A 16,490-nucleotide genomic window follows, 5' to 3' on the forward strand; every position below is an offset into this window, starting at 1 on the left:
AAGATGTACCAAAAAAAAAAAAAAATCATTGATCTCAAGGACCAATAAAGCTCTAGATCTTATTGACTGCTTGCCATATTCAACTCAATAGTATTTATGGGGAACTTCCAATGACGATATCACCTTGGTTATTATATGGTTTCAAATTATGAATTAAGTAGCACTACCAATGAGCAAAAGACTTTGGAATATAGTGAGGGAGCTAAGGCAACATATATATAGATATGTGTTAGACAAGTAGAAAGACATGATCTCAATGAGTCATTAGTAAAATCTAGGTTTGATTTGTTTCTAGATATCAGTAACTTTTAGGGTACATCCAGGCAGCAGAACCTTACGGCTGTCTAACATAGTTCTCACACAAAGAATTTCTTCTTCCTTCCATCATTTTTCAAGTGGTTTATGGGACTACCATCTACATCTCTACTCCAGCTCTATTTTCCAACCCAAATTGCAACAAACATTTCCAACATATATTTTATTAGTAAGGAATAGTAAAATTGCAAGAGATTATAGGAACATCAATATATAGGTAATTTATTGAAAATGTTTTTAATGAGGAGAGCAATCTTGAATAGAAGAAAGTGGGACTTTTTTTTTTTCCAAGCCAAGGTATACATTTTGTTTTGAATCAGTTTATGCCAAAATTATTGAGGAGTCTGTTTCCTGTTCAAAAATCTATGTGTGATCTTTCAGGTCTGACCACAGGCAGTAGCAAAGGTTTTGCCTGGCAGACCTTGCAAAATAAAAAGCTGCATTTCCTACACCAGACTTAGAGCGCAGCCAGTGCACTGCCATCTCTGTAGAAGGTTATAGTCAAGAACTCCAGATCCCTTGGCCAGCCATGCTCTTATCTATATTACTAACCCCAAACACCTCCATTAGGTACCTCCATCAGGAACCTATGTCAGAAGCACCTCTGACAGGCACCTCTGCTGAGATCTCTTTATGGGGAGAAGGGCAGACACTTTTTTCTACTCTGGACTCGGTATTTAGTACTTTGCCACTCCTAGCCCTTACCCATCCCTCCCCTCCTCCACCTGAGTCCATAAAACTGCAGGATCCTTTTGTTCAGCTTCTTTTGGAAGTGAGGCAATTATTTCATTCTGACTAGCGATTTAACACGTCTGTGCTGATCCATATGACCCTTGACTTGTGCCATTTCACGGAGAAAAATGGAACAGTGGGAGAGTTGGTACTTTCTCTAATTTAGCTTCTTGCTTATATTTTTACACTAAGTGACTAAAGGCTTGTATGTTACTTTCATTTTGGCTTGTTCCATCAGTCACTGTGACACCTAGCAGCTGAGCAAGCTCCAGCTCAGATCAGCCCTTGAAGTTGTGTACCTTCTTTGAGCCTTCTTGTCTATAAAACTGGGATATTGATACCTTTCTCATCGTAAGTACAAGAGATGATATAATTAGATTTCTTAAAACTGAAACTTAATTACAGCAATCTCAAAACTATAATTATAACTGGAAACGTGGAGGATCTCCAAACAGTAAATAACAGTGATTGAGCATATGAATCATTTTACACTTGGTTACATTTTTATAAATATGAACAATAAATCTTACATCTTCAAACTACACGTTTTCTACAGGATGTCCTGTAGAACATTCTCTACAGGATGACTTCAAAGTCAACATATTTATATATAAACTATATTCTAATTCCAACAAAGAAGCCGACTCCCAAGATTCTTCCATTTTTACCAATAGCACTGGGTACTATATAGCACTAATAGTACTACACAATAGTCACTAGGACCCAAGCTTTTGAGTCCTATCTTTTTTTCTGCCTTTTACCTGATTCGTTGACAACATTGTTTCGTGTGCATTTGTGAAAGAGACAGACCTTCACTTGCTATCTACACCTGTTATATTAATAGGAATCCAACACAAAATGTCATCTTGTCTTTCCCCAACATTTCTGTAACATATTTGTAAAATAAAAAAAAAATAAGCAAAACTTAAGCAGATGAATTCCTTACAGACCAAATTAATATTATCAGAGGCACCCAGGCATTTTTCGGTATTGATTTAGAGACAAGAAAATTTCATTACCCACTGTTGTCTTGTACTAAGAGCTACTATGGCAATGGGGTTGATTGATTCTATGCTTCCTGAATATTATTTGTCTATTTCTGCCTTGCAGAATTGAAATTTCTGCAGATTGTTTAGAATTATTCTGTCCCTCCTAATTCTTCAAGGCCAAAGTGTGAAGTTCCCCATCAATATTTTGGTCCACTAATTCATGATCTTTTCTTCTGTCAATAATTCATGTGACCCTCAACACTAATTTGGTAGTTGATGCTTTGTTATTTCATTTATTTAACAATATAAGTATTATTCAAAGTACCTCACAGCCTTCTTAGGAATACACAATTACCACAGTGTTTTGACTAGACAACTTCAATAATAAAAATATATATATACTAATTATTCATTTAAGAAGTATAGTTTCAAATTTGAACTGCTACCTGAATAAACTTGGTAATTAAAGCAAATTGTACAAGAAATTTCAGCATACGATTTAAGTGGGAAATTAGGCATTTCCTTTAAGTTCTGATTTATTTTTGATTTATTGTATCCTAATTTCTTTCATTTAAAGTTACCTCCAATTTAGAAATATACTGAAGTTTTAGTTGGCTCATATAAGATTTATTTTAGTGTGTGACAAGGTCAACTCCAACTGCAACGAAAACAACACTTTTTAACTGCCATTCCACTGCACAAGGGTAACTTCTTTTCCTTTGTTGTAATTTTAGAGGAAAGTAAATTCAAGGAAACATGGTTGCAATGGTATATTTAGAGCCTGTATGTACTGTTTCAAAGTCTTGAAAATTGATATTATTTAAAGGCTAATCAGATTTTTTTTCTAAGTAAATTACATGAACAAATATATCTTTCTGTTAATGTAATTGTGTTCTTTTGGGTATTCTTCATCAGATTGTAATTTGTATATTATACTCTTAATTTGTGTCATGGAAAACATATTTCATGTAATATTAAGAGTCTGAAATAAAAAGAACAGTTTCTTGACAATTAATTTTGTGGGTTTTGTTTAGAAGGTGAATATTACATTTTCTTATGAAATATTCATTGGTGTTATATATACTTCTAATTTATTTAAAAGTTGACTTTTCAGCTCTTTGTTTAATAAAATATTCACATATACTAGAATAAAATCTTATTAGCAAATGAAAAAGGGAATTTTAGTGAGGACAAAAGGAATAGAGTAAATGTTCCTGTGAAGGAAGGAGATCTAAATCTTATTAAATTTTTACTATTTATCTTGTGTTAGTTTAAAGATGTATGCTTCATTTAATATAATTTTTCACAAATCTGTAAGGTAAGTTGCTGGAAGATCTTTTATTTTCTTTACAAATAAAAAGTTTGTGACTTAGAGATTTCATGCCTTGCCAACATTCTATTACCAAGGAACTGACAGAGCAGTAACCTCAGTGTTTCACGGGTGCATCTCTCTCTTGGACCAGAGATTATGTTAAAGTCTCTAAATGTCTTAATACAGCAGAGGCAATTAAATTCCTTCCACCCACCCCATTAACAAAAGCTGTTTCTAACGCAGAATTTTATCACTAAATAGTATAAATAATAGCTCCCTCTTTTATTCAGGTAAATTGCTGGAAATGAATAGCACATTTTACCAAAATATCCTGCTGGAATGTATAGGAACTGTAGATGTATGGAGCTTAAAACACTGTTGAAGTGTAACTTTAAAAGAGTTGAAACACAATTCCAATAAAAATATAAAATTAACAGGGACAGAGATTGATTTATCTCATTAATGGGGGAACCAGCAAGATGGTAAAGCTAGCTTAAATTCCATTTGAAGAGCAGATATTTATATAATTTGGGAAAGGCATGCTGATATAAGTTTGTGAAGTTTAACACAAAAGTAATTGATAATTATCTTGAAGTTATCTTTTCCATAGAACAGAAATCATTTGCCTTCACATGCATATTCACAGAGTCTGTGCCCTAATAAGTAGTTAATGGACAAATTTCATCCCTAGAGAATTGAATAATCCTTAGGTGGGAGTCTTAATCCATACTTCAATCTGATCTTGAAAAATATGTCATTATTACATATCTTTGTAACATACATTGTCCCAAGCAACTGACTCTAGACCATCAAGCAGAAGATGGCCTCCTAGTTGGTTACCCTAACCCAAAATATGAAGCAACGTCATAACATATTGTAACCATGGTTTGCCCAGTTTGTTTCTCTCTAAAAATTATATTGTCCTTGTTCACCTCATACACTGAAAATTGTCTTTATTTTTGATGCCAATTTTTCTTGCCATAAATTAAAGTAACTCATACCTATAAACTCTAGAATCATAGACCATATAATATGTATGAGTGAATATGCTATTAACTCATACATATTTGTTGACTCTGTAAATATTCATTGATAAGTTGTCAAAGGATCACATTCAAGCTAAATCATTAGACTTACATATGCCATAGAGGAACAGAAATGAATAAAATAAGGGAGGAATTAATATCTGCCTTTGGGACAATAGCTAGTTAATTATTTTTAGACAAAAATTGTAAAATCACAATGCATTTCACCCATTGAAAGAAGGTTTTATAAATCACAATAATATCAGCACAAATATATTTGAACATTGGTTATATAAATTTAAGAATGTTTACTAGAGTTATCTATCATAAATATAATTCATTTTCAGTAGGAAAAATGGTAATTTATAAGCAATTGCCAATTAATATGCTTCATTAATATAACTGATTTCACATACCTCTGCATCAAGTTCCTTGAGTGAACAAAAAAAAATTTAAAAAGTTTTCTTTATTAATAGTGTTTTTGTCTTATTTTAATAGTGTATACTGTTAGGAAGAAAATATATGATAAATTCCCAGCCTCTGCCAAAATCCTGCTAATTGAACAGAAATGAAATAAATCCTTGAAGGAACAACAAAACTGGATTTTACAACTTCTTTTCTTTTGGTTATCACTTCTAATAGCCTTCTTAAATTTCCCTCTCTAAAACATTGAGTACTCAGAAGGATAATGTTGATAGCATATTTGAATACTGTTACAAGACAGTATGACACTATTTCTTTATTTTAGATTAAACTGTAACTTTTGCTTCTTGCACAAAAGGAGAAAGATAAATAAAGTAAGAATCAACAATTACTGTTAAAGTGAATGGGTTGTCTTTCTATATTAAACTATCTTGACCTATTATGCCTTAAATTATATAAGATTTTGATTTTGAACCTTATGATTGTTGATGGCTGTGAAGCATTTAAACCATAGAATTGCCCCTCAGTTTTTTTTTTAAATAAATTGTGCAGCAATATATAGCTCTTACAAGCTGGGCATTATTTAAAAGGTTAGGAATAAGTTAACTATAATTAGAGGGCAATGAAAAGTCTACTGTGAAATGAATGGTATGTACTTTAGGAGGTCTGTAAGATCAATTGGCATTAGTTATATATCCTTTAAATGGTACTTGCTATTCTCCTTTGATATGAAACAGAAAAGTTGCTTAAAATTTTATAGATGTATTATTTGTTTAAATTATAGTTCTATCTGCAAATATGGACCAAGATGACTGGAGAAAGATAAACTGTAAAAAGAACCAAAATTATTATTGAAATTCTGCAGTTAAAAATCAACTTAAACATCATCTTGTGTATAAGTATAAATATGTTGGTTTCTCTTGTGTTGCAAAGTAAGTAAATATATTTTTTAATGATACATTTCAATGTTTGTCAAATATTAAGTATCCATCCATCATCATCATTGTGTCATATGTTATAAATGTAAATGTACACCTCTATAATCAAATGCAAGAACCTGGTTTTCTTTAATATATTCAAACCCTTTATCAATATATTAATAATTTGAAGCCCTTTATTAACCTATTATCTTTGCTAACTCTTATACATAACTCCATTAAATATACCATGCTACCTCAAGCCTGATGTACTCTTTGCTAACAATACCTGTCTGCCACTCCTTCATCTAGCTCTACTCTCCACCGTAAGACTAGTTTATTTTTAGAAGTCTTCTGTGACTCTGCAACTTAAATTTGACTTCCCTTTTCTATTATTTATATATTTGCATATAAAATAAACATATATATATATATAGTTGGCCTCCAACTTATGATTTTTCAACTTTATCGTGGTGTGAAAGCGATACACTTTTGTGAACACCATACTTCAAATTTTAATTTTGATATTTTCCTGGGCTAGCCCAGTGTGGTACTAATACTCTCTGGTGATTCTGAGCAGCATTGAGCCATAGCTCCAAGTCAGGAAGATCTGTATTTATGAAACTTTCATACTGCATTATTAAATATAATGCAGTTGTATTCTTTTTTGATTCCTTTAATCTGTAAGATTTTCAAGACTGGAATGGTGTCTCTTATAGGTATTTCCTCAGCATTTAACTGAGTGCCTGGAAAATTGTACCAGTTAAATCAGTATTTGTTGAATACATGAAGATTAAATAATGACCAAATCTGTGTTGCCCTTCATCTTTTTATTCCCGCCCCTTATTGCATATGATAGGAGATTAAATTGAAACTGTAGTAAAAAATCAATATGCTTAATAAGAAATGTTATTAAAGAAATGGAATCCAAAAATTGTTGAGGCATGTTAGGCTTAAATGATTGACTGCCAATAAACATCAGTTGATTGATAACCCTGCATGTAGCTACAGGAAATAAATAAAGTCTCTAGCAACATGTAATATAAAAGTATACAAATAAACTCAATAATGCATAATTGTGGATATTAAAAATATCACTATGTCATTTGTTATTTGCACATTTGAATTTTATTATCTCCTAGGTGTCAGTACAGGGCTAACATCATAATCCAAAGTTGAATATGTAAAGGTTCTTGAGCTCAGAGTTTCTAGTCTAGAGACGAAAGGCAAAAATGTTAATAGTTCTATTATATGCTATAAGTATGGTAATTGCTTGACAAAGAACTTGAAAAAAAAAGTCAAATTTAGGCATAAGAAACATTTATCTATTTGTAAAGAATGCATTGGATTTAGGTAAATTAAAAAGACAAGGGAAGGTTTTCCAGTAGAGAGAAGAATGTGTTTGAGAATGGCAATAATAACACAACTTAATAGTCAGAAAGCAGCTAGTGTTTTGGAGGGGTTGTAGGAAAGAATGAATATGTATGAATAGTACGAAGAATTAATAAAGAAATAGGCTTTCCAGAATAAGCTAAATAATTTGAATCTTTTTCTTTTTTTTCATGAAAGCTACAAGCAGCCATTAAAGGGTTTTAAAGAGGAATGCAAAATGGCCAAATGTAAATTTTATGAAGCGCTGTCTGCCTGTAATATGAAGTGCAGGTTTAAATGGAGGGGCAGTCTCAGTAGGAAAGGATCAAGTTTGAAGGTGAGAAATTATAAACTTAAACTAAGGCAGCCATAGTGGAAATGAGATGACAGAAGAGATTTAAGATAAATTTAAAAAAGTTAAATTCACAAGGTTTTGTAACAGATCAGATTTGAGGGACAAATTGAGAGAGAACTTGAGCAGGACTCAGTTTTCTGGCTACATTGACATGGAATAGGAAACACTGCAAATATTGCAGTTTGAGGATAAAGATAATTGGTCTGGATTTTGATGTGGAAAACAGAGGCAAAAGAATTAAATTTCCTTACTATTTACAGCCCACTGACACTTCCTTGAAACAGGCAGAGTGACATTCTTTTTGGAGCTCAGCTGCCTCCATGTTAATACTTCATTAAGGGCAAAAGGCAATCCTAGCACAACCCCCAGGATCCTGCAAGTCTAACATATAAAAATACCTTTGGAGACTTCTTTTATCTCTACCCCTCAAAACGCATGATGGCAGTCAGCCCCCAAGCATATGGCCCACCGATAAACATCTGAAGGGTCTCATGACTATGGTTTTACTAGACAGTAATAAATGACCTTTTCCCAACAATAGCTAGCCCCCTCAAGGTCCTGGAAACCTTGCTTCCAAAATTCCTTAGAGACTTAAGCTGTCCCTAACCCCCTCCCACTTGAAAGTATTTAATCAGCCACTCCTCCATGACCCCAGTGCAATCTTTCTGCCCATGGGTCCTGTCCTCATCCTTTAATAAAACACCTTTTTGCTCCAAAGATGTTTCAAGAATTCTTTCTTGGACATTAGCTCTGAACCCCAACATCTTTCTTTCATCAGATTTCACACATTCAAACAAAAAAAAAAAAAAAGAAAAAGAAAGAGAGAGAGAGAAATTTTAAATAGATTGTAACAAAATGTATCAGCTTAAATATAGTAGTTGAAGCCATGGGTTCAGACATATGATGAAAAAAAATAGCTTCATCAATTTAAAGAATGAATCTATATCGATATTTAGCAAAAGTTCTTATTGAGAAAAAAAGAATGTCATAGTAGTCATGTTTCTGTGTTAATATTCTTCATAAACTTATTAAAATAACATGATCTGTCACAACTTTGAAAACTGAACTGGAAATTTTAAAAATTAAAAAAAATACATAACCTGGTACTCACAAACTAATATGTGAATATTTCATTTACTGATCCACACATGAACATTTCATTTTTATATATTGCTATTTGCAAGAATAAGTTCAAAAAAATAGAGCCAAAGATATTTTAAAATATTATTTAAATTACTGATTTTAATACTTTCTTAAGAAGTGAATTATAATATTCAGTGTTCCATTATATAAGCAGAACAAAGTAATTTAGGAGTAATATTCATTTTAAAGCAGCATGCTCTTAGGCAATGTTTATGATCACATGTAATTTCACCCATTTAACAATTATATAGGTAGAAAATGAATGCATGCTGCATATTTGATATTTGTGGAAGAAATCCAACAGTTTTATCCTTGCCAATGTTCTTTGCATTCTTTGGCTTGGAAGATTTCGAATCATAAATATTCTCCAATTCCCCTTGGATTTTAAGAGCCACAATGGCCTCAGGCTTATATTACAAATAAATTAGTGATAAAAATTACATGGTGAATGATGTATTATATTACAAACATTAAATGTCTACATTTTTCATTAAGGAGTTAAAAGAAATGGATTGTTTATAGTCTAGCAAAGAAAAAAGTCGATAACTTCCTTTTTAATAACTAGTTTTGATGTTATACTCCAATAGGTTCCATATTAAAATAGAACACTATAGGTTTCTAAAAAGTTAAAATGAGGGGCGCCTGGGTGGCTCAGTTGGTTAAGCGACTGCCTTCGGCTCAGGTCATGATCCTGGAGTCCCAGGATCGAGTCCCACATCGGGCTTCCTGCTCAGCAGGGAGTCTGCTTCTCCCTCTGACTCTCCCCCCTCTCATGTGCTCACTCTCTCTCTCATTCTCTCTCTCTTTCAAATAAATAAATAAATCTTTAAAAAAAAAGTTAAAATGAAATTTGGCTAACAAAATTGTTTTTATTAGTGATACATAATTTGGGTTCTGTTATCAATGAATAACCTAAAGGGTAAAAATGCCCCTTTTGTACATATGAGAATTTTAAAATTCATAGATTTAAGGGAAAAAGTTATATCTTTACACTGCTGTAAGTATTAAAACTGAGTAACAGAGTCAGAATTCTCTACTACTAAAATCACTTCTTTCAGTCTTTGGGAACTAAGTATGACTTGGGGATTTGACTTCTAAATTTGAAGTTCAGTACATATTCTGAAACATTTTTTTTATCAGAATAAGTTATAGTATTCTATATTAAGCATTCAATGGCTTTAAAAATGCAGACATGTTAAAATAAAAATACAATAAAATAAAATTTTATTTTATTAAAGTTTTTAATTTTGATTGATTTTTTATTATGCTGTGATATGTTATCTCCCAGTGTTTGTTCTGCCAAGTACATACTTTTGAGGAGATGTAGCATTAAAAACAAACAAAAACTAATATGCACACTGCCACACCTGCAATTGGATTTTGATTTGAATTAAAGTGATTATTTCAACTGGTTTATTGTCTGTGTTTATTTATCATTTTTTTAAGAGAATGCTTTGCTTTAAGTGGATGTTAACTGTACATGGTGAGAATCACTTCAGATAAGCCAGAGGGATAAAACTATCTTTTTCCTTTTTTTTTTATGATTTTATTTATTTATTTGTCAGAGAGAGAGAGAAAGCACAAGCAGAAAGTCCGTGCAGGACTTGATCTTAGGACCCTGGGATCATGACCTGAGCTGAAGGCAGACCCTTAACCAACTGAGCCACCCAGGCATCCCAGGATAGAACCATCTTAAGAATGATCGGAGAAACTGCTGAATCACTGAACTCTTATCTCTGAAACTAATAATACACTCTATATTAATTAATTGAATTTCAATACATTTAAAAAAAGAATGATCAGAAAAAATCATTAGACTGAATGAAAAATAAGTAAATAAATAAAACTTAGTAGAATACTTAATGAGAGGCCTATAAATGCAAAATTCACAATCAAAGAAATAAGTTGAGGACTGATAAAACTACCAAAGGAACAGAGTTGGTGTGCAGAGCTGCTCAGATTTGAATTCAGATGGATAATCATATTTAATCAATGCTGAAAAACAAAACAAAATAAAAGTATAAAGAAAAAAGTAGAACATCTTCTATCCTCTTAGATGGCTGTGGATAGAGAAGTAGAGATTGCCCTCCTGCTCCTCCTTTGTAACAGAAGGCTGAGCAGTACGCCTAGCTAAACAGTGGTATTTACAAGTCTCCCTAGTACAGTTATTGCAGTTATTGCTCATCGGTGACCCATAAACAGTTGCGGGACTTCCAGGAATAAGTTCCTTTATCTTTTACCTGCTTTGTACTGCTGTGGGTCTGGACTGCAGAATGATGGAATATAGATTGGTGGCTGGAGCTCCAACAGCCCTCTTGATCCCTGAGATGACCTTAACGATAAAAGCCAAGTTCTTAGAATGCCAGAAAAGAAGATAGAAGATTGAGGTCCAGATGCTTCATGGAGCAATCATGCCAGCTATGGAAGGTGTATTTTATGAAAGAATAAACTCCTGTGAATTTAATCCACTATTTTTCCTAGTCTCTTCTAAATGCAAGGCACAACTACTAACAGGTTAGACAGATGTAAAAGAAGCAAAAATCACAGAATGAATGTTAAGATGGGAAAAAAATAAGGAATCTACAAAGCCAATGTATTAAATTCACATGAACTTTTAACAGTTCCAACTTTTAATCTCAGTGATGTAAGCCACCGTATCTTTTGTAAGAAAATGGTTTCATGCAGTATTTAAGCCAACTTGACTTTCATGTTAAGAGAATGCCAGACACAGTAAATAAAATGCAGCACCTAACTAAAGTTGAACTTCAGACAGACAAGAATGATTCTTGTAGGAGGTATATCCCGTGCAATATTTGGTACATACCTATAGTGAATAAAATATTTATTGTATATCTGAAATCCAAATGTATCTGTGAGTTCTGCATTTTATCTAGCAAGTCTACTTTTAAAGTTGTTGAAAGTCAAAATAATATAAATTACATCAGGTTATTTCAAAGTAATGTTTTCATAGGGCTTTACATTTGTTATTAAGCATGATCAGCAATGCCATATTGAATCAAACTACTGATAGTGATAAAATAAATAACTTATATTTTATGTTCAACCTGGTATGCACCATGGAATTTTATGACAATCCTTCTTTTATAGATGAAGAGACTGTAACTTAAATTGCTTCAATCAATTCATTGTGATTGCATAGCTAATAAGTGGCAAAACTAGGATTGGAATCTAAGAACCAGCTCAAGAGAAGCAAGGCCAACAGGAGAGTCATGTTCTAAACCTCACAGCTCCTCATCTGCATTCCTGGGTCATAGCTCATCGGACCAGGATTACGACTCAGGCTCAATCACAATAATGCCAGAATTGTAGTTTGTGTGCCAAGTTGCACCCAAAGCAGAAAGATCAAAGTAAACCAATTATCTATTGCAGGAACTTAGGCAGAAGAAGGACTGAGGACACATATACGATGGAAAATATATGTATGTATAGTAGCCGAGTGAATTTAATGGGATATCTTCAGAGCAGAGATTAATACAAGATTGCTAGTAGGAAGTTAAGTCGGTATGATTCCTAAAGCTGCATTGAATAGAAAAAAAAAAATCTTCCAGTTTCAGTGACTATAATTGGAACAAATTTGGGGGGGGCATTTCCTGTTAGTCCCAAACTCTCTTCCTACCGTATGTGTCCTAACATTGAATTCCTGTTGTTTTAGGCAGGTTGAGTGTTTCTGTTGAAACCTATATTAGGAAGAGAGAAAGAAGAGGAAGAGGACGACAAGAGAGAAGAGAAGGCAAAGAACATTTACCCTGTGACTCAGAGTATTACCAGTTTAAAATGGCTTATCTCATTAGTTCTCATGCAAAAATGACCTCATTCTACTGTTATCTTCGATTTACAGATAGGGAAGTGGGGCATAGGCAGGTTAAATACCTTGAGGACATATCACTCCCAAGAGACTGAATATTAATTGGAATCCAGACAGTCTGAATCCCCAGCCCATTTTGCAAACCACTGTGTCACTGCTTCCAGTAGTTCAGTAGTGTTCTTTTGTTCATTGGGTCCAAAACAGAAGACAGGCCAAATGAAAGGCTTCTAACATCAAGTGAATATCAGTCAGCCCCACACATAATAGCACAGACGATAAAACCTATTAGTAATGGATAGGGGCCAGAATTATTTGGGATACATTTTGCAAAGGGTAGCAGAAAATGACAGACCATCTCACTTCCAGGCAGCAGTGAAGCTCAGGAACTGAAGTCAATCATGCCATATAAACATTCCAGCACTACCACTTACTCCTTTAACAACCTTGGGTGAACAACTCTCTTAGCATAAATCCTCACATATGCAAATGAAGGTAAGATTCACTGCTTAAAAAAAGCTTCCCTGCTTCATGGAGTTGTCTTTAGGGCTAATAAGATAATGAAGTAGTGATATAATGAGAATTAATATGACTCTATCCTACTAAATAAATAAAATTATATTTGCAATGCATGGAGGGAGATTAAAAATGTACTCACAGGATTTCTTCTGCACTTAAGAATGGGAATAAGTAGATATAAAAAAGGAGGGGTAATTATGCTTTTAAAAAAAATGTCTGTATTATTTTAATCATTTGCAATCAGAAAGTATTTATGTGTTGCCTAGGTAAATATATGTTAAATCCTACCTAATATATATTAAAGAATCAGAAAGAATATTGAAAATTGTCATTGATTTCTTTGACATGAAAAGCACTGATAATTTTAACCTTACATAATTTAATGGGAATTAAACCCACTCTTGTGGGAACAAATATATACTTTGTATAATTTATACCCAATAACTTGGGTATAAAACTGACTCATATCTGGAAGTTTCGAAAGTCCTCTTTGCTTATAAACAAAGAATGTATTTTTTTTTTAGAGAATTGTTTTTTTTGAATATTTTGTTTATTTATTTGACAGAGAGAGAGAGACATCGAGAGAGGGAACACAAGCAGGGGCAGAGAGAGAGAGGGAGAAGCAGGCTTCCCGCTGAGCAGGGAACCCAATGTGGGGCTCGATCCCAGGACTCTGGGATCATGACCTGAGCCGAAGGCAGACGCTTAACCGACTGAGCCACCCAGGCGCCCCAGAATGTATTTTACAATAGTAAGGTCATCTTGATCTTTCAACACATCCAAAATCTATGTCTAATGATAAACATATATTTTACGAAGATATAACTGCAGATGTTTCTCAACTTACTAAAACCATAAAATTATTTAGACAACATTCTTAGGGGCAAACAATAGAACCCATTCTAGCTAGTTTTGAGCAAGAATGTCATTTAATGAAGATATTAGGGAGGTCATAGGATATCCACCACTAGTGTCATCCTTAGGGAATGAGAAGCCAGGAAAAAAGCACAAGCCCCATGTTGAGATTGACCCATGAAGATCCAATTGAAGCTGAATACTGACCAACTCCAGAACTTTCATCACTGTTGTCCTTGCAAGTAAGATCTGCAGCCACAGCACTCACCAGGAAGGATGGATGGGGAGAGCGAATTCCATAAAGCACCTGTGATTCCCTGCTCTTGCTTACACAATGAAGTCTTGGTCAGCAATTAAAATTGGAAAGCTTCTGTTTTGAATCATTTGAGGACATTAAACAAGAATATTTCTTTAGAGGTTGCTTTATGAAGCAACAAAGAATGAACGAACAGGTGATGGCTTTCTTGAGCAATAATAAGAAGATAACTGAAATTTATGTGCATAGAGATCATAAAATCCCCAAATCACTAAGACAAAGGATTGCCCTATGTCATTTCCATGGGTATCCCATATCACACAATTTTTACGTCTTTTCATCATCTAGGATGATGTATACTTTTTAAACCTCACTTGGAACACATAGCATGGAAGATACAGATGAATACCCTGTTTCTGTTTCATTTTCAAAGCCGTACCCTTTCAAATTGAGTTTAAGATTCTGGGTCTCTAGGAGTGAACCTGATTGGAGGAATTTATTCCAATTTCATTTTAGAAAAATAAACCATTTATTGCTTGATTAATGTTTATTATTTCTAATACACTATGAAGTATTTGAAGCAAAAACTTCCTTTACCCAATCTAACACCTCAACCATAATAGCAAATACATAAAGATTAATGGTTGATAATTGTAGAAATTCTGACAATCAGACAGAATTGGTTTAAGTTGATATGATCCCACTAATACAGTGCTACATAACCTGATTACTACATCTACACAAGTGATTTGGATAATTTCAAATGATCTATAGTGCACCTACCAGTCAGTAGTGTGGATATGACAATATTCCAATAATCTTCTTCTACCCTACATCCAATATTCATTAAGCTGCTCAGACTTCACAAAGTCTAGAGTATATCATATGAAACACACAAATTATAAAGCAACATCTATTTATGTACTCACATTGATGTCTTCCAAATCTAAATTATTTAGAATAATATTGTTCCTTTTCCAGATGATGGGGGGTCTCAATGCCCCCTGAATGGCACAGCTCAGAACAGCACTTTGCCCCACAGTTGCCGCTGTAATGCTTAGTTTCTGATCTTCAGGCAGACTCAACTGGATAACCTCTGGAAAGATAAAGTGTCAGTAATGTTGATGAGCATGTAGTTTTATAAGGTTAATTAGTATAAAGTTTCTGAATATTAGTAATTAAGGCTTTTAGTTTGAATAAAATGCAAAAAAAGCTTGTGATGAAATGGAAAAAAAGAATAAATTGTTTCCAATAAAAGGTCAGAATGACATTTCAATTTAATTGATTGACAAGCATCCTCATGAGGAAAAGAACTATTAAACATGAAATGAATATCAGAAGTAGAGTTATAATAAGCCTGGCAGACTGCACCCAAAAGAGAGATAAATTATTTAACTGCCAAATCGACATGTAGTGTGTCATCGGCATTGAAATAAAAATGATGTTGTTTATTCACTGATAGATTTATATTGTAGGTGAGGTGAGATCATTGCTGGCTGGCTTCAGAGAATGCTGAATCGGTAAAATGCATCATTATGCTGGGAAACACAAATTGACTCTAAAGGGATAAGATTTATTTGGGAAGTTGATGGAGGGAAAACTCAAGTTCACCAACCACACGGCAATTAAGTGAGATGCTGTCAGCTGCCTTTATCAGCCAAACAATGTTGGGACAATACAGTTGCTTCCTGATCCTTAAATTTTAAAGTTAAATATAATATTTTTAACTATTCAACACATTTCTCCTAATAATCATGCCGAATCAGAAAATATAATTTGTAAACTGGATCTGGCTTTCCTTTTCTGTTTTCAGGCAATCTTTACCAGCTATGGGAATTAACAAGTCTGTCATTGTGGATTATCATGAGAGATGACTAGATAATCCTACGGGTTTTCACCCACGCGAAAGCTTCCCATTAGTCCTCATCAGTTGACATTCACAGACACTAACTTTTCTACACTGATTGCATTTTGACTTTGCTCAGTCTTAGCCAGGTTAGAATATCACAAATCAATATTCTGAAATGAAATTTCAATGGGCGGGGGGGACAATGATGGTCTTTTGTTTCTTTGTTGTGATTGATGATATTTTTCATGGGGGCATTGAGTATAGAAAAGTGGTGGCTTTTAATATGCAATAAATATGTATCAGGTGCAATCTTTGCTGTCTCCTCCGCAAACCCCTTTTCTTTCCTTTCACTATTCTACCTTCTTTTTCTCTCTTGTGGAATCCCATGTCTTGAGAAGACAGAAAAATGCCAATCAAATACATTTTATAGAATGCAACTATTCAGTAAACAGTTACTTTATTTTTTGGTACCATCACAAATTGTCATGTCAAAAAAGGCATACATTTTTGTATTGAAAGACCAGGACTGAACATACAATCTCCCACATGCAATGTTAAATGATCTCTATTGTCATGAACCCTGCCTGCCACACCATTAGCTGATGA

The 16,490-nt window shown here is 33.6% G+C and overlaps 1 protein-coding gene across 2 annotated transcripts in view; it reads right to left on the bottom strand.

Annotated features, from left to right (window-relative positions):
* The window catches only part of FSTL5 (follistatin like 5), a 747,693-nt gene that overhangs the window by 248,318 nt on the left and 482,885 nt on the right, over nucleotides 1-16,490 (bottom strand). For both annotated transcript variants that reach the window (XM_025873977.2, XM_025873976.2), the window contains exon 7: nucleotides 14,965-15,131. In XM_025873977.2, coding sequence (XP_025729762.1) covers nucleotides 14,965-15,131 — 167 coding nt within the window. The remainder of the gene's footprint in view (nucleotides 1-14,964; nucleotides 15,132-16,490) is intronic.

This window comes from Callorhinus ursinus, unplaced genomic scaffold (genome assembly GCF_003265705.2).
Source record: "Callorhinus ursinus isolate GAN/ISIS: 27379988/994484 unplaced genomic scaffold, GSC_fseal_2.0 scaffold4, whole genome shotgun sequence".
Lineage (NCBI taxonomy): Eukaryota > Metazoa > Chordata > Mammalia > Carnivora > Otariidae > Callorhinus > Callorhinus ursinus.